Raw genomic sequence first — 23,413 nt, 5'->3', positions numbered from 1 at the left:
AAATAGAAACAAATAGTTTTAAGCATTATTTAATTGTTTATTCTACTCCTTATAAAACATAACAATACACAAAATTTATTTATGTTTAACAAAAATAAAATACCATTCTAAATGCATTTATAACTTTGTTCAACAGGTTGCTTGATGTTTAAATTGAGTCAAAATTACGTTGATGTCTGAGGGGGTAACTTTTTTTCTTTTTCTTATCTTTATCTTCCTTTTTTCTTTTACATTCTGATAAACTTTCAACTAGTTCATTTCTTGTTAATGTGTCAGTCAATACCAGAAATCTAGAACATTTTCTTTTTGCACTTTTTCTCTTTGCCACCCTTTCACTCGCTTTTGGAAATGGCCTTATATCTTCTGCTGTCCAATGGTAGGCAGAAGTGCTGATTTGCTGTTTCTTTTCATTAATAACTTCAGATACAATACTCATTGATGTGGGGATTGTTTGTTTGTCGGAATTGTCATTTGCTGGAATTGGTCGATCAGATACATAAGAACATAAAAAGTCGACTGAAATCACTGAAAACATATAGATTGTACGGGAAAATGCCAGCTGCTTTAAAACCATTTTGGATGTTTTGGGAAGTAAAGGCTCTCCTATAAGCTATTCCTAAATTTTCAGAAATGTCATATATCGTCATAGGAGTATTTGGATGTGCCTTTAACCATGAATCACATGCTGAATTGTAAAATTTCTTTAATGGCCCAAATACTGATCTGTCAAGTGGTTGGAGTTTGTGGCTGCAATGGGGTGGCAATGTCAAGAGCACAACATTGCTTTCCTTAGCTTTATCCATCAGTTAAATCGATATATGAGTTTTGTGGTTGTCCATTATTAAAAGTAATGGATGATCTTTGCCAGGATGTCCATACTCCACAAAATGATCAAACCATTTCAAAAAATTTTCTGTATTTAGGCGATTCCACCGTTACTTACGGGACATTTCAATTTTCTTAATGCCAATCTTATAGTTATATATTTTTTATCTTAAAAGATTAGATGTTCATATAGGTATGAACAACATAAATATATTTTTAATAAGAAATCATTTAATTGTTCAAATGTATATTTTAAATTCTTTCAAATATGAATTGTTTTGGACCATTTAATTAACCAAATTATTTAATCTATGTAAACAAACTTCTCAAAATAAATCTTGTAGTTTTCATTCTATATAAAATTAATAATTAGAAACTTTTATCATTTTATATAGGCATTAAAAATCAAATCAGTTAGCGTTACTTACGGGGACAGAAATAAACGTTACTTACGGGACATAGCTTATTAATAACAATAACAAACAGATTTTTTAACATAAAAAGTTAAAGAATTATCAAAGAATTTCTATACATCAGCAATACATTACACAGATATATATATTAGGGTGGTTCAAAAATAGGTCATTGTAAAATTTCAACTAGAGTGGAAGCTTATAAGGTGCCCAGATATTGGTTTTATATATAAAATTTTTTTTTTTTTTATTTCCGTTAATGTTCAAGGGTGGCCCACGGGCCCTAAACTTTTTAATTTTGATGATTTTTATCGATTTTTCAGAAATTTCAACGCCCGTGGGCTACCCTAAATCAATGGGAAAAAAAAAAAAAAATCATCAGTAAACTCAGAATGAGTAATAGAAACAAATTAAAATGCGCTCTTAATAAAATTTTTTATGTAGAAATTCTGAATGAACCTGAAAAAATTAGGAAAACCGAATGTTTTGCTTTTTCAATCATTTTTTTTTGTAATTTCAATCATTTTTTTTATCATTTTTTACAGTGAAAATCTCATAAATATGGATAGAAAATCATTTACCAGTGTAAATAATATTTTTTTTTAGATAATTTAAAGTTAATTAAGATGAGTTAGAAGACAATCTAGACTTCAATTTACTCTATAACTCACGTATTTTCTCAGCGTACAACAGTACTGAGTACAACTGTAAACATTTATTCCAAACTGGCAATAAGATAGCAAGCGACGTCAATCAAGTGTTTGAATAATAGCAAAACTTGAAAATAAATACAAGTGAATATCTAAGAAATATGTTTATTCTTAAATATGAAAATATATAAAGTTAAATTATGTTATGTATTATTATTTCTTTTATAATTAAATAGATAAAATGCCAAAATTTCATGGAAAAAACATGATCTGGATGAGTTTGTTTCCACAAATGTTCAGGCTAAAGAAAATAGTGTATTTTTACCTAAAGATATTCTCAGGCGTACTGCTATAACTGCTGCAGGTGAAGGTCTTTCAGTGAATCAGCACACTGCTATCATAAGCAGTGTAATAGCTCTCTCAGGAGGAAATGTTGGTGAATATGTTGTCTCTAAATCATCCTCGCTCAGAGCTATAGAACATGTGATCAATTCAGAAGCTGAAAAGATTCGACAGTACATCAAGGACCTGGCCAACTCTGGTCATAAATTGATTTCTGTTCATTTTGATGGAAAGATAGTAAAAGAATATACAGGAAATATTTCATTTACTCAGAATAGACTTGCTATACTAGTGAAAGTTAATGGAAAAGCTGAGTTACTTGATATTCCTCCTATTGATTCAGGGACTGGAGAACAGCAGTTCATTGCTATTTATGATCTTCTAGAGTATTATGGTCTCACTAACCAAGTACAATGTATCTGTTTTGATACCACTGCATCAAACACTGGAAGGCTCCAAGGTGTAAATACCAGAATGTCAGAAAAGTTAGGACGGCCACTTCTTCTCCTTGCCTGCCGACACCATGTTCTGGAGCGTCATATTACTCACTTCTGTAAGATGTACCCAAGTAGTAAATCTACAGGACCAGATAACCAGCTGTTCAAAAAAATCAAGTCAGTCTGGAATGATCTAGAGAAAGATATACTGCCCCTGAAGAGGATTGAAACTCCACCTGAAACCTGGATAAACCAACAGCAACAGGAATCTGAACAGTTCTACAGAGACTTAATTAACAATAAGACATACAAGAAGGTAAAATGAATCATTCATTCTAGTACATTATTTTTCTGTTAACTATTTTTGTATGTATTTTAATGTTTAAAAACAAAAACTAATAAAATACAGGATGGGAAATCAAGAAAAGATTACCAGGAGTTAGTTGAGCTCTCTTTGATGATTGTTACTAAGGAGGAGAGGTTCAGGTTTTATATGCCTGGACCTGTACACCATGCCAGGTTCATGGCTAAAGCCTTGTACTATCTGAAAATGTACCTTCTACTCGATCACATTCCTAGTCTAACTAAAGAGAACAAAGAGGAAATATCTGAAATGGCTATGTTTGTCAGTATATTTTATGCTAAATGGTTCCTTAGAGCTGAGTTGCCAGCTGCTTCTCCATATCAGGTAAAAATAATAAAGGTTTAGAATAAAAATAAAAACATGTAAACTATAATGATAGAATATTTCTTATTTACATTAAATTTTCTATAGGATATAAAAGCCCTCTGGGAAATGAAGAGGTTTATGGAAATAAATCTTCCTGGAGCTACTGAAGTAGTCCGATCAATGTCAAAGCATGACTGGTACTTAAGTCCAGTTCTAGTTGTGTTTGCTTTAGCTGATAAGAATTACTCTGATAGAGACGAGTTAGCTCAGAAACTCTATAGTACTCATTTGGACAGACCCAATGTCTTCAAACTGGAGCGTATTGAAGTAGATAAGAAGGTTCTTCACTCACTAGACTACTCCCAAGATCAGCCTCCATCCCTAGCATCTCTTGTTACTGAGCAATCTTGGCTAATCTTTGATAAGATTGGCCATGGGAAGGGAGAAGTGCAGTGGCTTAAAACCCCTTCACAGTTCTGGGAGCTGAATGATTTTTATCTAGAGTTTGAGACTACCATCAAATTTCTAGATGTAGTCAATGATTCTTCTGAGAGAGCTATCAAATTGATTCAGGAGCTTATTATGAAATCCAATAAGGAGGAAAAGAGGCAAAATGTATTCTTGTTTAAACATGTCTACAAGAGAAGTAAACAAGGATCCAAGAAGAAAGATCTTGCAGCAAATGCTACTTCCAGCATTATTTGACTTTTTAGTCAACAAAACTGTACCATGATCAACAAAATAAAGGATTTTTTAAAAATATTTTCTCAAATTTATATATAAAATGCAATATTGTGGTATGATATTTAAAACTTTTGATGGTTTAACTGTAAAAAATGGTAAAAATGTCATCATAAGAAAATGATTGAAATTACAAAAGAAAATGATTGAAAAAGCAAAACATTCGGTTTTCCTAATTTTTTCATGTTCATTCAGAATTTTTACATAAAAAATTTTTTTAAGAGTGCATTTTTAATTGTTTCTATTACTCATTCTGAGTTTACTGATGATTTTTTTTTTTTTTTTCCATTGATTTAGGGTGGCCCACGGGCGTTGAAATTTCTGAAAAATCGATAAAAATCATCAAAATTAAAAAGTTTAGGGCCCGTGGGCCACCCTTGAACATTAACGGAAATAAAAAAAAAAATTTTTATATATAAAATAAATATCTGGGCACCTTATAAGCTTCCACTCTAGTTGAAATTTTACAATGACCTATTTTTGAACCACCCTAATATATATGTATATAAATATATATTTTTAAATATTACATCTGTATATTACATATATTGTTATCAATAAACATATTACATATGTCTAGACATGTGACATATATTTATGAAAAAACTTAATGTGTTTAATATTCATCATAAGCATCAAGAAAGATAATTTGTCATCTATTATTTTTTTCGTAGCATATACTTCTTCACTCTAATTTTAGGAGTAGCTGTAGTATTCTAAAAAAATGATTAAAAATAAGTAAAATTAAAGTTTAAAGCCTATTTTATTGTCTACTTTATGTGCATCCTAATTTTATAACTTTTATAAAAATTCAAAAAAACTAATTAACAAAATACATAAAAACCTGCATTTCCATTAACTTTGTTTTTTTTTTTTTTGCAACTTTGATTTTTGGAGTTGCTGTTTCTGACTCAGAGGAATATCGTTTTGTTTGTAGGCAATCATCAAAAAAGGAAAAGTAATGAAAAGTGGAAATCCCTTTTACATAATTTGATTTCTGAAAACATCTCTTGTAGATTTAGTTCACTGCTTCTTTGATGAATATGGTCAGATAAAATTAAAGAAATTTGAAAACTTGGGTTAGTATTTAAAACTACGTGATAAAAATCTTCAGTATTGTTAATAATAGCCTTTCTGGTTAAAACCTGATTAGAAGCATTTCTTTTAACAACTGCTCCCAAGCCATCTATAGGTCCTTTTTCCATGACTAGTTGCACTATAGTTCCATTTGATGGTAATCCCATATATTTTTTGGAGCTTTTGAGTACCTGCAATAATAAATCTGTTTTAAAATTGGCTTGATGGACCATCTGTCCAAACTCTTAACTCAAAAACATCCTTTGGTAGGCTTTGAATTAATTTATCAAAATATACTAATGATGTTTCTTTATCATGAGTAGTACAATCACTAACAATTGCATGACAGTTCTTCGTATTTTGAAACCAAATCACAGAAGTAAAGATAGTTACCTGCTGTTGATTCCAGTGTGCATTTTGGACCTCATCTTGAGAAAAACATTAGTAATTTTCTTTGTAATCCATTTGTATCACTACGAATCCACTTACCTCTTTTGTGCTGTTTTTGTCAGGTTCTAAACTTTTGTGTTGTTGTCTTTTAATAAAACTGTGAGTTAAAAAGCTAGACATCAATAAGCATAGATGATCGTACAAGTCCTCTACTGAAGTGCTTTGAACTAATTGCTTCATCCTTAAATTATCATCTTGCCACTGTTTCCACTCAACAATTTTTTCCGATGTATCACTATCACACTGTAATTGATACTTTTTTTTGAAACCACATTCTTCATGCTAACACTCACTAAACCAACATGCTGGGTCATCTGGGCATTGAAGGCAAGAATCTGCAAATCTGTTAGAATAAACAGGTATATTTGCGCTGCAAACAGAAAGCTTTTTCAGTGAAAGAATTACATTTTGATGATAGATGCACGTGCATAAATTAGTTGGTGTTTGTCAACAAAGGAGAACATGTAATGGCCTTAAACTTGCAAATTTACTTCTACTGATCTTGATATATGCTTCTTCATATCATTGTGTTTTTTAAGTTTCAGAAGTATTTCTTTTTCGGATTATTTGCGAATATGTAAAAATCTAACAATTTTCCTGGATTTTAAAGACATCATTAATATTAAATATTTATGTGTTGTTTGCATATATTTTTATGTTTATGGTTTTTAATTATTCACTATTGTTTTATTTAACTACTGAAGAAATATGATTAGCATATGACTACGAGAACAATATAAAATAAAGGTTTTCTCACGCCTACTAGTGATGGGGTGACTTGGGACAGAAAATGAGACACTGTTCAATTTTATCATTTTTTTAATTTACTGTACTTTAACTTTTATAATCAATATTTTTGTAAAAAAGCAAGTGAACAGAAACTTATGTTTATGTTTATGATAAGATTTCCTTGTTTACTTTATAGTAAAGTGTTTTTTATCATAGAAAATAATAATAATTATATTGGATTTCTTTGTTACTTTGTCCTGAAGACCTCTTTCACAGTAAGTATTGTTTTAATGCCAATCATTTTTGTATTTTAAATTCAGTTTAAATAAAGTTCTTCACTATTAGCCTTATTAAATTTAATCACAATATAAGTTTTATAGGGTTGTGATACTATTTTATTTTCATTAAAAAAAAATTTAAAATTTATAGCCTAATCTGGATTTTGGTTAATGCAATTAAAAAGAGCATAATTTTTTTTAATAATGGAGTGAGTAATATGAGTAATAATTTTTCAGATGCCAAGAAAGTACAAACAAGTGACAAGTCAGTTAAAACTTGATCCTCATACAACAAAAGCTGCTGTGATGGCTGTCGAATCTGGCAGTTTATCACCACGAGCAGCTGCACAAGAGTATACAATTTCAAAATCAGGTTTACAGCGGAAAATAAAGGTTAATAAAGAAACTTCTTACAGTAACTTATACTTTGATGAAGAACATAAATATATTTTTAATAAGACACAAGAAGATGAACTTTCAATATATCTTCGTCAAGTATCTAATATGCATTATAGACTTGATGTTAGAGAAACAAAGCAACTTGCATATCAATATGCAATTAAAAATGACATTAAAATTTTAGAAAACTGGAAAAAGAGTGAAACAGCTGGAACTGAATGGTTTTATTTATTCTTAAATCGTACAAAATTATCTATTTGTACGCCAGAAGCTACCAGCCTCAGTCGAACAACTAGTTTCAATTGCACAAATGTAGATACTTTCTTCAAAAATCTTGACAGTGTGCAGAAGCGCTATAACTTTTCTACTGATTGCATTTACAATATTGATGAACAGGTCTGACAACTGTTCATAAGCCAGTGAAAGTGATTGCTAGTAAAGGAGTAAAGCAAGTAGGACAGGTAACTTCTGCTGAAAGGGGAACCCTAGTTACAATGGTGGGTTGCATTAATGCCCTTGGAAATTTTATTCCACCGTTTTTGATATTTCCTCGTGTCCACTTTCGTAGCCATATACTTAAAGGTGCACGAACAGGTACAAAAGGTGATGCTAATCCTAGTGGATGGATAAATGGGCGATTCCATTCTTAAGTGAGTTATTTTCAGAAAAATAAATTTCAATTATCATCAAGACTCAAGTTATCTTTGTGTTACTTTATGTTTGAAGATTCCTTATTTTGATTTGTTAACATAATTTGTGTTTGTTTTGTATTTTTAATTGCGGCTTAAAGCTGTGCGTTAATTTTTATAAATAAATTGTAAATAAGTTGCTTTTTGATTAAAGCGTATAGCATGAAGAGGAATTGTTTTTTTAAAGATTAACTACCACAAGTTTATTACTTCATCTTTGAAGTTTAAAAATATAAATTACTTAAGCAAGCTTCATTTTTTTTGACAATATATAATATTTGTTTTAATTTTCCAACAATGTCTCTGTCCCGTAAGTAACAAATATGTCATTTTTGTTAAGTTTATGCTTAAAAAAAGTATCCAATAAGGGAAAGGATTATAACAATCACAGTAAACTACTTTTTCTATATTTAAAACTAAAAATCTGATAGTTGAAGCATTTCCTTAGAGCCTGCAGACAATGTTTATTTTGGTCCTGTAAGTAACGGCTCATTGCATAGCCTTTAAAGTAAACACTTATCCAAAACACTTTGATATTTAAAAAGTTCAAAATACAACGAGCTATTTACAAAGCTATCGTTTAATGGATAGAAAATCTTATGGAAAGTATTTTGAACATTTATACAACTTATTGACAATCTTTATTTTCATTTCAGACCAATATAAAAATTAATGGCTAAAACTAATGCAGAAAGACAGAGTAAATGGAGATGATTGAATCCTATTTAAGCAAGGGAAAAAAAAAAGAAGAATATGTTAAGAAACACCGAGAAAAAAATAGGGAAGAATACAGAAAGTTGTCAAAATATAAAAAAGTATAAAGCTGATACAGAAAGAAAGGTTAAAGAAAGGGAAAAAAAAGCAAAGTGGAGAAAAGAAACTTCAAATAAAATTAATGAAACTATTTGCTACAGGCAGCCATATAGTACACGTTCCTCTCTTTCAAGAGCTGCAAATAAAGTAAAAACAATGTTACCTAATAGCCCCTCAAAGCAAAAAGCAGTTATTCTAAAATTAGCTGTTGAACTAAATTGCTAAATTGTAGAAAGTTCTATTGAGAATAGAAGAGCAACTTTCTTAAATGAAGAAATCAAGCAAAAAGTCTTTGAATTTTATGAAAATGATGATATTAGCCTTATGTCTCCTGGAATAAAAGATAGAGTTGCTATCAGAAATAATGGCAATAAAGAGCATATTCAAAAAAGACACATGTACATAATCCTAAAGGAGACTCATGCCTTGTTTATAGCAGAAAATAAAAATATCAAGATTAATAGAAGTAAATTTGCAAGTTTAAGGCCATTACATGTTCTCCTTAGTTGACAAACACCAGCTAATTTATGCACGTGCATCTATCATCAAAATGTAATTCTTTCACTGAAAAAGCTTTCTGTTTGCAGCGCAAATATACCTGTTTATTCTAACAGATTTGCAGACTCTTGCCTTCAATGCCCAGATGACCCAGCATGTTGGTTTAGTGCGTGTCAGCATGAAGAATGTGGTTTCAAAAAAAAGTATCAATTGCAGTGTGATAGTGGTACATCGGAAAAAATTGTTGAGTGGAAACAGTGGCAAGATGATAATGGAAGGATGAAGCAATTAGTTCAAAGCACTTCAGTATTGCGCTAGTACGATCATCTGTGCTTATTGATATCTAGCTTTTTAACTCACAGTTTTATAATAAGACAACAGCACAAAAGTTTAGAATCTGACAAAAACAGCACAAAAGAGGTAAGTGGAATAGTAGTGATACAAATGGATTACGAAGAAAATTACAAATGTTTTTCTCAAGATGAGGTTCAAAATACACACTGGAATAACAGCAGGTAACTATCTTTACTTCTGTGACTTGGTTTCAAAATACGAAAAACTGTCATGCAATTGTTAGTGATTGTACTACTCATGATAAAGAAACATCATTAGTATATTTTGATAAATTAATTCAAAGCCTACCAAAGGATGTTTTTGAGTTAAGAGTTTGGACAGATGGTCCATCAAGCCAATTTTAAAACAGATTTATTATTGCAGGTACTCAAAAGCTCCAAAAAATATATGGGATTACCATCAAATGGAACTATAGTGCAACTAGTCATGGAAAATGACCTATAAATGGCTTGGGAGCAGTTGTTAAAAGAAATGCTTCTAATCAGGTTTTAACCAGAAAGGCTATTATTATAAATGCTGAAGATTTTTATCACGTAGTTTTAAATACCAATCCGAATTTTCAAATTTCTTTAACTTTATCTGACCATATTCATCAAAGAAGCAGTGAACTAAATCTACAAGAGATGTTTTCAGAAATCAAATTATGTAAAAGGGATTTCCACTTTTCATTACTTTTCCTTTTTTGATGATTGCCTACAAACAAAACAATGTTCCTCTGAGTCAGAAACAGCATCTCCAAAAATCAAAGTTGCAATAAGAATGCAGGTTTTATGTATTTTGTTGATTAGTTTTTTGAATTTTTATAAAATGTATAAAATTAGGATGCACATAAACAATAAAATAGGCTTTAGACTTTAATTTTACTTAGTTTTAATCATTTTTTTAGCTAATTTTTCAGCTAATCCCAAAATTGGAGTGAAGAAGTATATGCTACGAAAAAAATAATAGATGATAAATTATCTTTCTTGATGCTTATAATGAATATTAAACACACAAAGCTTTTTCATAAATATGTTACATGTCTAGACATGTAATATGTTATAACAATATATGTAATATACAGATGTAATATTTAGAAATATATGTTTATATATATATATATATATATATATATATATATGTCTGTGTAATGTATTGCTGATGTATAGAAATTCTATGATAGTTCTTTAACTTTTAATGTTAAAAAATCTGTTTGTTATGGTTATTAATAAGCTATGTCCCGTAAGTAACATTTATTTCTGTCCCCGTAAGTAACGCTAACTAATTTGATTTTTAATGCTTATATAAATTGATAAAAGTTTCTAATTATTAATTTTATATAGAATGAAAACTATTAAATTTATTTTGAGAAGCTCGTTTACATAGATTAAATAATTTGCTTGAAATATCCAAATAAAATTAACAGGTTTAACGTGATGTTTTTTTGAGTCCCGTAAGTAACACACTTTATAATGAAATATTGTTCCAAAACAATTCATATTTGAAAGAATTAAAAATATACATTTGAACTGTTAAATGATTTCTTATTAAAGATATATTTATGTTGTTCATACCTATATGAACATCTAATCTTTTAAGATAAAAAATGTAACTATAAAATTGGCATTAAGAAAATTGAAATGTCTCGTAAGTAACGGTGGAATTGCCCATATATTGCAAATTATAATCGCAAGAGAACCATTACATCTCTAGCAACTATATTTTGTGACGTCATTACAAAAGGTTGTTTTTTTTTAAATTAGGGTTATAAGAGATTGATAACCGAACTTCAATTTTTTTAGATTTTTAGATATTGCTGTCTTCGTGTAATATACATTGTATGTGAGCTTAAGTAATAACTGCCAAGTGTAAAATCCAAATCAATGCATTGAAATGAGTGATTAAAAATATTCTTTGCAAATTAAAAATAGGGATTGTCACTTTGATGCTACGAAAAAGTCAAAAAACATCATAAGATCTTTTCGACTCTTTACAGCCACACCAACAAATTGTTATACAGAACACAAGTTACATTAAAAATTAGTTTTAAAGATGACTTGGTGACTTTTAATTGGTGACTTTTATTGGTGACTTTTAATCGGATTGTTGTTTTTTGATTCTTCATTTTTCGAAGTCTTATTTTGCGATTATTAATGACAAAGGTAAGCACGTTAAGCGAAGCTATAACCGATAACATAAAAAACTTGTCCTCGTGTAAACTTTCTGGACACACTGTATTTAACACTCTGCATGTTTATTAATGGTTATCAATTTTTGGTTATAAATGGTTATAAATGCATGGATTAAAACTTAAAACTTTAAGTTTTAATGGACGCATTTATTATCGTTTTTTTGTTTTTTGATTCTTCTTTTTTCTAAGTCTTATTTTGCAATTATTAATGACAAAGGTAAGCACGTTAAGCGAAGCTATTTTTAATCAAAAACCAAAAAGGCAACAGTAGTTTGGTTTTGAATACCAAAAAAGAACAATAGCAATTTTTGTCCATCATAATCGTAGCTTAAAAAACCTTTGGGCGATTGAAAGTGGAACTCGACATGCAAACTCACTCATTGGAATATTGTGGATCTAGCGTCTCTAGGATTTAAATAAACATCAAATATTCGGACTTTTATTTTTGGCATGGAAGGAGAACGAGGGTGATGAGGAGGAGGGCGTAGTCTTGATAAAAGTGATTTCATTGGTTTAAATGAGTTGATGAAAACAGCATCATGATGCTAAAAAAACTTAAAGCACAGCAGCTGAAAGAACGTTTTTTTTTAGAATCAATCAATATATTTCGTGTTAAGGATGTTACAAAAAACACATGTCATTGCAAATAGTAATTCACTAATAAAACGCAATGGCCTAAATATTATAAAGAAAAGACAAGAGAAAAACTTAAGAAATAAACTAGTCACATAGTAAAAGTAGAACTTTACAAAAATTTATTAGTAAAACTTATAAAACAGACTTTTAAAAGAGTTAAAAAATAGTTCAAATAATTATTATAATGTATTCACATATACATACATATATACACATATACACAAATAAGAAATTATAAAATATAGATAAACATAAAGAAAAAAGTTATAGAGGTAAAGAATAAAGTTAAGCATAACTTTTTAGGTAAAAATAATGGAGTGACTTTAAGAACAGAATCTTGGATTTAAGGATAAAATCTGTTTTTAGGGTCTACGGAAGGGTGTTCTAAGAAAGGATACACTGATATGTAATGGAATTTTTTCCATGTTTAGTTGTCTGTTTTTAAGTTGCTAAAAGTGACTAACTTCTAAAGTTCAAGTATTTTGGAGGATTCTTGTTAGTTTTTTTAGAAAAGTTACTGCGTCTTAAATATTACTATTTCTGATTTTTTAGTATTCAATGAGATTTTATTTGCTCGGAGCCATTGAACAAGACTGGCCATATCCTCATTAATATAGTTATTTAGTTTTTTGAGGGAGTTTGTCGTTAATTGAAGATTTGTATCATCAGCAAAATGATACGTATTTAAATGTTTGATAGAAAGATTAAGATCATTGATGTAGATAATAAAGAGAAGAGGACCTAACATGGATCCCTGAGGAATACCAATGCAAACGCTTTTAATATCTGAGAAAATGCCATTTAAAGTAACAAACTGTTGACGATTGGAAAGGTATGGTTTAAGCCTTGGCAACGGTATGCCGCGTACACCATAATAAAGCTTTGATAGGAGAATGTCATGGTCTACGGTGTCAAAAGCTTTTTGTAAATCAATGAAAACCCCACAGGCAAAGTTTCCATTATCAAGAGCAACTCTTATACTTTCTGTAATTTCGAGAAGAGTCAACAATGATTCTTTTCTTTTTTAGGAATTTGAAACGGTCACGTGCATGTTCAAATTCCTGATTTTTTACAGACAAGCGTTAGAACCAGACTAGGGAATGTCATCGGGTTCCGTTCGGCCGCTAAACAGGAAATTTCAAAAACATTTTAGGGTCCCGAACTCTTTTGGTAACAGAACCGTTAAATACCCGATAGCCCGACAACCTGAAACAATCATCGAGTTCGGGTATTGACTTTTTTAATACACAAAAACCCGAACCCGTTCGGTTTTTGACTTTATCACCGCTCAGGTCCCGAAACTTAGTAAAAGATTTTAAAATTTGCAAAAATCGCTTAAAGCTTCTAATTTAAAAAAGGTACTAAATAAAACTTATTTAAGCTGAGAGTTAATTAAACAACATGAGTAAATGAAAGAGGTTAAATAATGTGAAAATAAATGCAGTTTTGATACGAAAAGTTAACTTTCTAAACACATTAGTTGCTTTATCATCATAGAATAAGTATAGCATTTTTACCTTAGAATTTTTACCTAACACTGATTACAAAATAAAGATTTAAAGTTTGGAGATGTACTGATTCGGAGACCGTTTTCATGAGTTTCTTAGCAAGAAATAAATTGAAAGAAATCTGAATCTAGTTTTAAAAATCATTTTCGATAAATTCTTTGTCTTCTTCAATGCCAAACATGTCCATAGCGTTAAATGCAACAACAGGGCTTCCTCGATGTCACCATCTAGCTCCTCATTTGAAATTGATAAAGAGCTTCTTTTTTCTGAGCAGAATTTGAGCAACATTTTTCTCTCAAACTTAGATTAGTTGCTCTAGATCAAGAGCAATTTTTCAGCCTTTAGAGGATTCATACAATTTCTTCCCTTCGTGACTCTCAGGCTGGAAGCCCTGAACAAGCGCTCTAATGAGGCAGAACTTGCAGGAATGCTCAGGATATTGAAGGCAGCCTTGGAAAGAATTGGGTTTACGTTCCGTTTTGTCACCCAGAACTGCATTGGCATTCCCATCCATGCAGAAACTGCCTTAACATCATTCTCAGAGACAAAAAGCTCTCCTTTCAATCAAGTCGCGCTCTTCTTCTGCTTCCTTGGATGGATGAAGCTCAAAGAGAAGCATCCAAATTTTGAATGCCGAAGGCTGTCATTGACGAGGAATGGTTCAATCTTGAAGTCTTCTTCCCCACTTTTGCCGAATAAACTTGACAAGAACTCTTTGACAGCTTCTTCAGGATCCTTGGCAAAATTCTGGAGACTGAACATAGCTTCTTTGAACATGGCTTTCAAGAATTTTCCGTGTTTTGGTCTAAAAAATATAAAAGTGAATTTAAAAAGTTAGACTTTCATGGGCAAAAAGACTTTAAGGGCAGAAAGTTTTTCATACTTAAACCAACTTTTACTGAGTTTGTATCTTTATATTTACATTATTTGCAACTCTTTTCCCTCTCATTTGTTTTAATTATTCGCATTTTGAACAGTTAATGAGCTCCATTTTCAGATTCATTTGGTTTCTGCAAATATTTGTTTACTAAATACTGCCAAGTTAGGGAGCGTTTCTGTCTTCCTCACTTCCTTGAGTACGGGAATTTCAATTTGATTTTGAATGCTTCAATTTAATAAAAATTAGGAAAAATAATTAACCATATCATTAAAATTATTTTTAAACAAAACTTTTTTCAACTTTAAGCCATGCCTGAAGGTAATTAGCACCCTGTGAAAAAATGTACAAGCACTAAGCAAAGAAATTAAACTAGTTATATTAAACAATGAAAAACCTGTTTTTTCGGCTTCGCTTTCATGGGAAGGCAGGTCATCTGGTTCTGAAGATAGTGTTGGATTTTCTTTTTTACGTTCACATCCTTCTTTGTTTTCAATATCGACATCGCCTTGACTTTGTGATGGCAGATCACTTGACTGGCTGGCTAACATTTTCGAAATGTTTTTCTCTTAAAATCGGACGTGCCTAACCGACTTTAGTTTCAAAATTTTAAAACTAAAATCTTTCCAACATCATTTCAAGGAACGGAAAAGGAAACAATTTTGAAAACACACAATTATGCTTTACGTAAGATTTTTAGTGTAAGATCGCTTTTGCTGTTTTTGGCCTACCTTGGATTTTTTGTAACAACCAATCAGAGTCGAGCATTTCAAATAAATGGTAAGAGTAATTTTTCAAACGGATGACGTGATTGCATGAGGAAATATATTAAACTTTGTTTAACTGCCAAAAGGCCGAGTGAAAACGTGATTATTGCGATTTTATGGTTAAATTTTATTTTCGGTAATTTTTATAGAAACATCAATTATTTTTTTAACAAAATGGACCTTTTTCACACAATACATGACAAACCCACTGGACCAAAATAAACCATTTGGGAACTATCATTTTAACGGGTAATCGGGTTCGGGTCCCGATAATACAGTAACTTTTGGGTACCGATTACTTAAATGACCCGAAAGATTGAGTCAGGCATGAAAAATTTCAATTACACGGTTTATTGGCGTTATCGGGTAATACCCGTTCGGGTAATCGGAGTCCGATAAAATTCTTTTTAGCTTTAATCGGTGTCCGATACCCGTTCGGGTTGGGTCTCGTTCGGCTCCTATCAAGACCCGGACATTTCCAAGTTTGAGCTGGTAAAACTACATCAGCAACTTTTCGAATTTTTAGTAGTAAAGTATACAAATGTATACTTTTTTTTTTTTTTTGATATCATTCTTCTGTTTGTCTTTACAAATTTTAAATATATTTAAGTTTAAAAACGACTAAAAGAATATATTAAAAAAAAATTAAAAAAAAAGCATTGAGGCGAATACTGGCGGAAGTTCAAAAACGTGGGGTGCGAACATAGGAAACACGTCAGTGGCTGTCGTTTTTTATTTTCGAGGGCTATAGTTCCTTTATTTATTATCGGAGGTCATTCGTTTTAACGGCATTGTAAAGAGCAATCTTTTCTCTATGCGATCAAACTTCGAGATCGATAATTTATCAAAAAACGAGTGAGAAAATAATTTGTGTATGGGACTAGATCAAAAAAATCGGCGAACACTGGGTGTTTTACCCAGTCAGTCAATAATGACATTAAACAAAATATTGAGAAAGTTAAAACATTAAAAAAAAAAAAGATTATGATTTTAGAAGACGTAGTTCTTGGAAGAGAGCGGGATTAGGTTAGCTCTGACTACCGTAACTTTTTACAAATCACCCTCATTCAACATCATTCAAGTTGTTATTTTAGTTAAAGTCAATAAAGCCCTGGTCTATTTTAATCTGAACTAATGAATTTGATTTCATTAAATTCTGATTAACAATTATGTACAAAGCTATTAATTGCAGCTGTAGTAGGACTAATATAAGGTGACATGGTAGTTTAGCGCTGCAGCTGCGGTGTAAAATTTTTCCTTAACTATCTTAACTAACTGTTACCATTGATAACATCAAAAAAACCAAGCTAATCTTTTTTTATTTCCATTATTTAGTATATTATCACATTAAATAATTATTATTTTATTATATTTCCGTGATTTTCTGAAGAATTTAAAAAAACCTATTTAAGTTTTAATAAACAACAAATATTTGCAGCAAAAACTCCAAATATATATATTTTTACATATTACCCAAATTTATATATTTAACATTTTTATTTAACATATTAAAAATATTTAAACAATCAAAAGTATTTCATATCACTTCAACTTTTTAAACTCTTCGATGTTATAAAAACTTTCTTGTATTACATATACTTTTTATATATTTACATTTGTATTTGTTTTTTATTTAACATATTAAACATTTTTTCGTCTTTCTTTAAACTCTTCGATGTTATTAAAACATTCTCCACAGTTGTCGGTAGAAATCATCAACCTCATGAAATTCGAACCACGAAGCCATTCGCAAATATCGTCGATGAAGTTCGTGTCGTCGTGAAGGTAAAGATTTAATTCATCAGCGAGTCGAATCCACGGAACGAAGAAACCTTCGAACTCGTTCTTTGATACGAAAGTATAATGGGTGCTTATCCGCAACCATTCAATTTTATTTGTCGGTGTCCATCCATCGATCTTCACTGGATGATTTAAATTGACATCACGAACGTTGGTCGAACATAAAATGATAAGTTTTTTCTCATCCTCAGATAAAATATTTTTATCAACCCATAAATGATTCAACTTGCATCCTGCGTCAAAAAATTTCTGCATGAAATATTTCTCATGTGAAACTTCAATAGCAGTTTTTCCATCTTTTATAACAATCCCCCACCGACGTTCATTAATTGATTTTTTCAAGTCCTCTGTAATCGACGCCTGCGCTTCAAAGAAGCATTCCAAGAACAACTTTCGCTCAACTGAAGAAAGACCTTCATATGAAAAAGAATAACATATTAATATTATTTCTTTGCAACAATAATTAATCAAGATAAAATTTGAAAAATTTGAAAACACAATATCGTAATTAATAAATTTAAAGCGGATATTATCTTTTATATCAAAGAGATTAAAACAGTCCAAAAGATCACAAATTATTTTTTATTTATTAAATATTTGTTAAACAAATAAAAAAATTTACGAAATACAGAATCAAAACATTTTTTAAAACTTGTACGCAAATTTCAAACTTTGGTTGCGCTTCTACCAATAGAAATACGAATAACAAATAAGCCAATCAGAAACTTGGCTAAAAGAATCAAAAAGCGCGCTATTTGATTTTAAAAAGAAACTAAAACATTTCAAATTTATAACTTTAGGCAAAGAGACATTAAGTAATTGAATTAACTGAGCTTTTTATCGCTTTTTCTCTAAAATCCAACCTAATAGAAATATAATCTGCTCAAAACTAATTTTAACAACTACATGAGACATAACAACAAAATCGTAAACACTTCTTTCACACCGTTCAGAAGTTTGCGATTTTTATCAATGAAACAACTCAACTCCTGCGGCGATGTTCTCATTTGAAAAACGTCCGTTCGCTCACAGAGTTGTTTGAAAACATCAAACAGAGTGAGGGTTTAGTTGTAATTGAAAACTCGAATGTGGAATGTGGAACTACAGTTTGCATTCGTTCTCTTGGCTCAGTTTATCTTGTTACGCTTTACATATTCTCAGTTCTCCTGAAAATCTCTATATTCTTTTTATTCTCATTTTTCCTGAGAATATTTAGAGCATCTCATGACAATTCTTAAAAGTAAGAATGCGATTGAAGCTTTTATATTTTTTTTAGTATTTTAAACAAACAAAAAATACTTGCTTTCAATTTTGTAAAAATAGAGAAATTTTTACATTATAATAAAAAAATCTATAACTCAATTCTTATCTTTCTATCTAAAGTTATCAGAGACTTTTGGTTAACAGAAGAGTTTGCTTCTGTTAACCAAAAAAGTCATAATATACAGAATGCAGGTAAAAAATGTTATTTATAAGTGAAATTTTAAAATGAGGCTTTTCATTTTTAAATTTAGATCAATACCATAAGAAAAGTAGTCAGTCTGACTAAAGAAGACCACATATTGAATAAGTACAGAAACCAAAACCAGAAACAAAAAAAAAAAAAAAAAACAAAAAAAAAAAAACTTGCTAAAGTCTGATTTGTTCAACTCTCTACATAATTTGTTTCATTTCATCATTAAACGTAATATTATCGTTAAACAATAATATCGTTAATATCGTAATAGTATCATTAAACATAAGGTATTTCAAACATTTCCTATATATTGCATATTATAATCCCAAGGGAGCCATTATATCTCTTTCGACTATATTTTGCAACCTTATTACAAAATAGATTTCTGTTTTATTTTAAAGGTAATAGAGATTAACATCAATTTTCGTAGATTTTTAAATATTGCTGTCCGCATATAGTACACATTGGATACAAGCTTATGTATTAACTGCAAAGCGTAAAATCCAAAACGATGAATTGAAATAAGTGATTAAAAATATTCTCTAAGACTTAAAAACAGGGTTTGTCTCGCTGCTGCTACAAAAAGTTCTAGAAATATCAAAAGATCATTTCAGCTCTTTACAGCCATACCCCAAATATTTTTTATAAAGTCGCCAAATATTCTTTTTGAAATTTCTAAAAAATCACATTCTGTTTTCCCTTACACCCCTCATATATTAAATGTAAAAAAGAATTTCTTAAAGTAACTTTCAATTGAAACATTAAAACTCTGATACCAAAAACTCATCTTTTAAAACTCTTGTTACATTTTCAGGAGGTGAAAACTGCATGATAAATAAAGCCGAGTTTGAGTTCAGATTCAAAGCGTCGTTTTTAAAGGGAACAATTAAGTTCAACAAGTCGATAAAAATAGAGAATAGAACTGTTAGAGTCTAAACAAAAGCGATGCGCTTTTTTTTAGCGGTAAACTTACTTCTCTTTATCGAAAGAAATTGCTTACAAGAAAATAACTAGAGACTTGGCTGAGAAGAGAAAAAGGAGCTACTATCCTATCTTATCTATTTATTTTAACCTAATATCCTATTTTTCAAGTGGTGCTTTCTGTTACTAATGTTCAATTTCGAACATTTTTCTTCACTTATACTTTATGAACTTAGGGCCGAGGTGAATGAAGCGATAAAAATGTCAACGACTGATGTTTAACTTAAAGCGTTGTTACGGTTGTAATAACTCTTAATGCTTGTTGTTAGCTGCGACTTTACTAACACAATTTTTTTTTGTAATTTTCAAAAAATCAATGTCAGCAGGTCAACATCAGCTAAACATCCTTCCAGAGCAATAATTTATACTTATTATTCTAGCAGGGTAAGAAGGGTGCAACTTTTGATTAAAAGGGACTGCAATGACCTTCTTGTTTTTAATATTGTGGGTTTTCAATTATGCAAAATGAAGTCTCTAAATAAATGGAAGAATTTAGTTTTAAAGAAATTGATATTTTTAAGTTGATTTTCTAATTTTTTTTTCCACTTCTAATATGCTGAAGGGAGACATTTCCGTAAAGCTTTAAAGGTGAGAAGAGGTGGGTGGGGGAGGGGTGTTTTTAGAGAGAAGTTGTTTAGACAAAAGAGTTTACATAAAACTAGAATAAGAGGTTATTTGGCTGTATCGCCCTCTAGAGTTGATCTACTGATAAGGTCGAACGAAGTCAATTTTCAAAGGCTAGAAAAGTAAATCACAAGTGTAAATAACTTTATTTCTCAAAATGTTGCTGATGGTCTTTTGTCACAGTGAAAACTGATTTTCAAAAAGAATTTCAACGAATGAGTGAAAGCATAAAATCAACTCTTTTTAAGTTCAAACTACACGAGCAATACTTCAATTAATGTTTACGGTTTCAAATTTACAAGGAAAAGGAGTGTTTTTCAATATAAACATTTACAATTTGTCTTCTACCTATTGATACGTAACTAATTGATAACTAATAACTATTTTCTCACAATTTAACAAAGTAATAAAACTGACACTGAAAAGGAAACCTCAGAAAAAAAAAAATATGTGAAAACTAAAGTTTATCACAGAACGAGGCTATCAAATAAAACTGACAAATCAATCCATCTAACTAGATAACAAACGCAACTGATAATAAAATCATTTACACTATAATTAGTAAAATACTGAATCTTTACAATATACTGAAAGTAATGAGAGCCATTTTCTTCGTAAAACAGACCGAAAAAACTCACGTCATAAAAATCTTCACTATTTCCCTTCAGCTATTGAAACTTTCTTTAAAAGAGTTTTTTTTCCGTGTTTTTATAGAAAACAGATCATTTTTATCTAGAAATGCTCAATGGTATTTTGCAAATGAGAGAATAAAAGTAGTCGAATTCATCAATTATTTTAAATTTGTGGCGCGGAAACGAACCGAAGATATGTTCTCGAAAATAAAGCAATCGCATTTTTAAAAGAATGATCACGTAAAATCTTCCTTAAACAAATTAAAATAATAAATAATTCTTACCACTACGCGGACGAGCTTTTAGTAGAAAATCTACGAAAAAAAGTATTAAATTTTATTATATAAAAAACTTCTTATTTAATTAGAAATGAAAACAAAAAAAGGAAGGGGAAATAAATTTAAATCGTTTATCTTGTGGCTCGTCAAAAATTCAAAAAGTGAAATTTGTTAATTGATATTTTTTGGCATAAGTAATTAATATCATTATATTAATTAAACTCTATTTACTAGCTAAAAGAGAAAAAAATAATTTCTAACTGAAGTATAACTAATTATTGAAAAATTTACAAAATAAAATAGAAGCATCAAAAAATTAAGATTAACATTAATATTTTGTTAAGATATTCTTAACATGGCATTTTGTTAATAACCTTTTGACTTCGTTAAAGAGACCACGTTATGGTCAAAAACATTAAAATGGTAAAGAAACTACAAAAATTTAAAAACGCCTCCTGCCTCTGGAACGCTTATATAAGTCGATTTCCAAATAAAGATCAAAAAGGATTTATATTATACATTGCATACATTTACATATCAATACCTATTCATTCCTTGGTAATAAGGAATACACATTTTTTTCCAAAATTTTAATTATGTTATGGCCTTGTAATCTTCAAAAGTCAAAATTGGCATTTTTCTATGATCGAAAAAAAAAAAAAATTCTGGTCGTGTAATAAAGTCAAAAATTGGTGTTAAATTTTTTATGGTCAAAAACAATATAACTACCTTTAAACTGTGCATACCGTTTAAACGCTTACTTTAATCTATTTTCAAAAATTAATATTTTTTTATTATTTTATTCATTTTGACATAAATTTAAGAATCTTGAAGCAAAAACAGATACTTTTCATTTTTAAAATGAAATGCATATAAATATGATTAACAGATATATGTTATGTTCATGTCTGAAATTTTTTTTAAAGAAGCATTTTTTGAAAATGCTGGTAAATATGCTTTTTTAAAAACGTCTTATTACCAAGTGATTTAGTTTATTTTAAGCATCTACAGAATTTTTAATATTTTAAAGGAGGATAAACAATTTAAATTTTGTAAATCTCAAATTGTAATAAACACTTAAAAGGAAAATAAATTTATACTTTCACTTTATACAACTTTATATAAGGGAGTTAAATTATTTAGAACTTAATTACCTAAAATTTAACTTAAAAAAATTACTTAATCTTAATTTATTCAAAGTTGATGAGTAGACATCTTATTTAATAATGTGTAGTAGTACTTTTTACTGGAAATAATACAACATATAAAGTAAACATCAACATAAATTTGAAACAATAAAAATATAACATTTAAAGCAGAATAAGAAAACATCAAAAAGATGTTAACAAAATAAAAATATAAATTATTTGATTTTCTCTGTGGCAGTTATTGATTGCAGCATGCATATTAAACTTATTTTACACTGCTAAGCTAAAAGATTTTCTTTTTATCATGTTTTTAATTTTTAAATTATTTCAAAAACTGTTCTTCTAAAAACCATTTTTTAAAAGCATTTTTTAAAAACAAGTTGCGATTTGAAGTTTTACAAAAAAAAAACTTAAAAATATTTTTCGTAACTTTAACTGAATAAATTGAGATGGCATTGATTACATTATTTCTAAGTTAACTTTAATTAACTTGAATTTGCTTTAACATTGATGAAACTATTTTTAACTTCTAATAAAGGAATTTTATTGAATATTATATTTGAAAAAACAAACTATAACCAAATTAGGTTATAGTTTGTTTTTTCAAATATAATATTCAATAAAATTAGTTTGAAGTTAACAACCTTGTCACCAATTTTGAAGCAGAAAAATGATCTTTTGAGCAATAAGAGATGTTAAAACATCTGTCACAGCCCAAAATATAATTTTTTTTTTTCAATTTAACAAAGTTAAATTGAAGGGAAAAACAATAATTTTATATCTATATATAAAAATTATATCTTATACACACACACACACACACATATATATATATATATATATATATATATATATATATATATATATATATATATATATATATATATATATATATATATATATATATATATATATATATATATATAATCAATCTAATTATAGATATTACATACTTTTATTCAAAAAATACAAGTACAAGAGTGAAGAAAAAAGTTATTACCTCATCTAAAATTTTCACATAATATTTCTGTTTTGCTCTAATTTTGTTCAATTGTTTTGACTAAATAAACTTTGAAATAAACAACAAGTGTGTTAAAAACACTGCGATCTTTAAACTAAAAAAAACCGCTTAATTCACTTGAAGAAAGATTAGTTTTACATAATAAATAAC

General features: G+C 29.4%; 3 protein-coding genes and 2 pseudogenes across 6 annotated transcripts in view; 2 read left to right on the top strand and 3 right to left on the bottom strand.

Annotated features, from left to right (window-relative positions):
* Positions 1–23,413, bottom strand: part of LOC145200984 (NACHT, LRR and PYD domains-containing protein 3-like) — a 72,566-nt gene that overhangs the window by 22,827 nt on the left and 26,326 nt on the right. For 3 of the 4 annotated variants that reach the window (XM_090076368.1, XM_090076369.1, XM_090076370.1), the window contains 2 exons: positions 21,101–21,130; positions 16,885–17,536 (listed from right to left, as the gene is read on the bottom strand). In XM_090076368.1, coding sequence (XP_089932494.1) covers positions 16,965–17,536; positions 21,101–21,130 — 602 coding nt within the window. In that variant the 3' untranslated portion in view covers positions 16,885–16,964. Of the gene's footprint in view, positions 1–16,884; positions 17,537–21,100; positions 21,131–23,413 lie in introns of those variants that run through there. The other variant, XM_090076371.1, reaches the window with a different exon arrangement.
* Positions 1–23,413, bottom strand: part of LOC149893804 (NACHT, LRR and PYD domains-containing protein 3-like) — a 112,460-nt gene that overhangs the window by 63,349 nt on the left and 25,698 nt on the right. The gene's annotated exons all lie outside the window — the stretch shown is intronic.
* Positions 147–923, bottom strand: LOC149893807 (uncharacterized; annotated as a pseudogene).
* On the top strand, positions 2,600–4,042 carry LOC149893806 (uncharacterized). Its single transcript, XM_090067218.1, has 3 exons — positions 2,600–2,983; positions 3,077–3,355; positions 3,443–4,042. The coding sequence occupies exons 1-3, from the start codon at positions 2,705–2,707 to the stop codon at positions 4,040–4,042; spliced, it is 1,158 nt and encodes a 385-aa protein (XP_089923344.1). The 5' UTR covers positions 2,600–2,704.
* Positions 6,919–7,661, top strand: LOC149893805 (uncharacterized; annotated as a pseudogene).

This window comes from Hydra viridissima, unplaced genomic scaffold (genome assembly GCF_058129835.1).
Source record: "Hydra viridissima isolate aposymbiotic clone 2 unplaced genomic scaffold, HvirCarnegie_v1 scaffold_1, whole genome shotgun sequence".
NCBI lineage: Eukaryota > Metazoa > Cnidaria > Hydrozoa > Anthoathecata > Hydridae > Hydra > Hydra viridissima.
Note: the sequence above shows the minus strand (reverse complement) of the source record. Positions and strands in the feature narration are given on the sequence as shown.

Bases quoted from the DNA above. Each gene is read 5' to 3' on its own strand.
- LOC149893806 (XM_090067218.1), top strand. From the start codon at position 2,705: ATGTCAGAAAAGTTAGGACGGCCACTTCTTCTCCTTGCCTGCCGACAC. The intron at 2,984-3,076 runs GTAAAATGAATC...AATAAAATACAG, and splicing joins ACAATAAGACATACAAGAAG to GATGGGAAATCAAGAAAAGA. The intron at 3,356-3,442 runs GTAAAAATAATA...AATTTTCTATAG, and splicing joins CAGCTGCTTCTCCATATCAG to GATATAAAAGCCCTCTGGGA.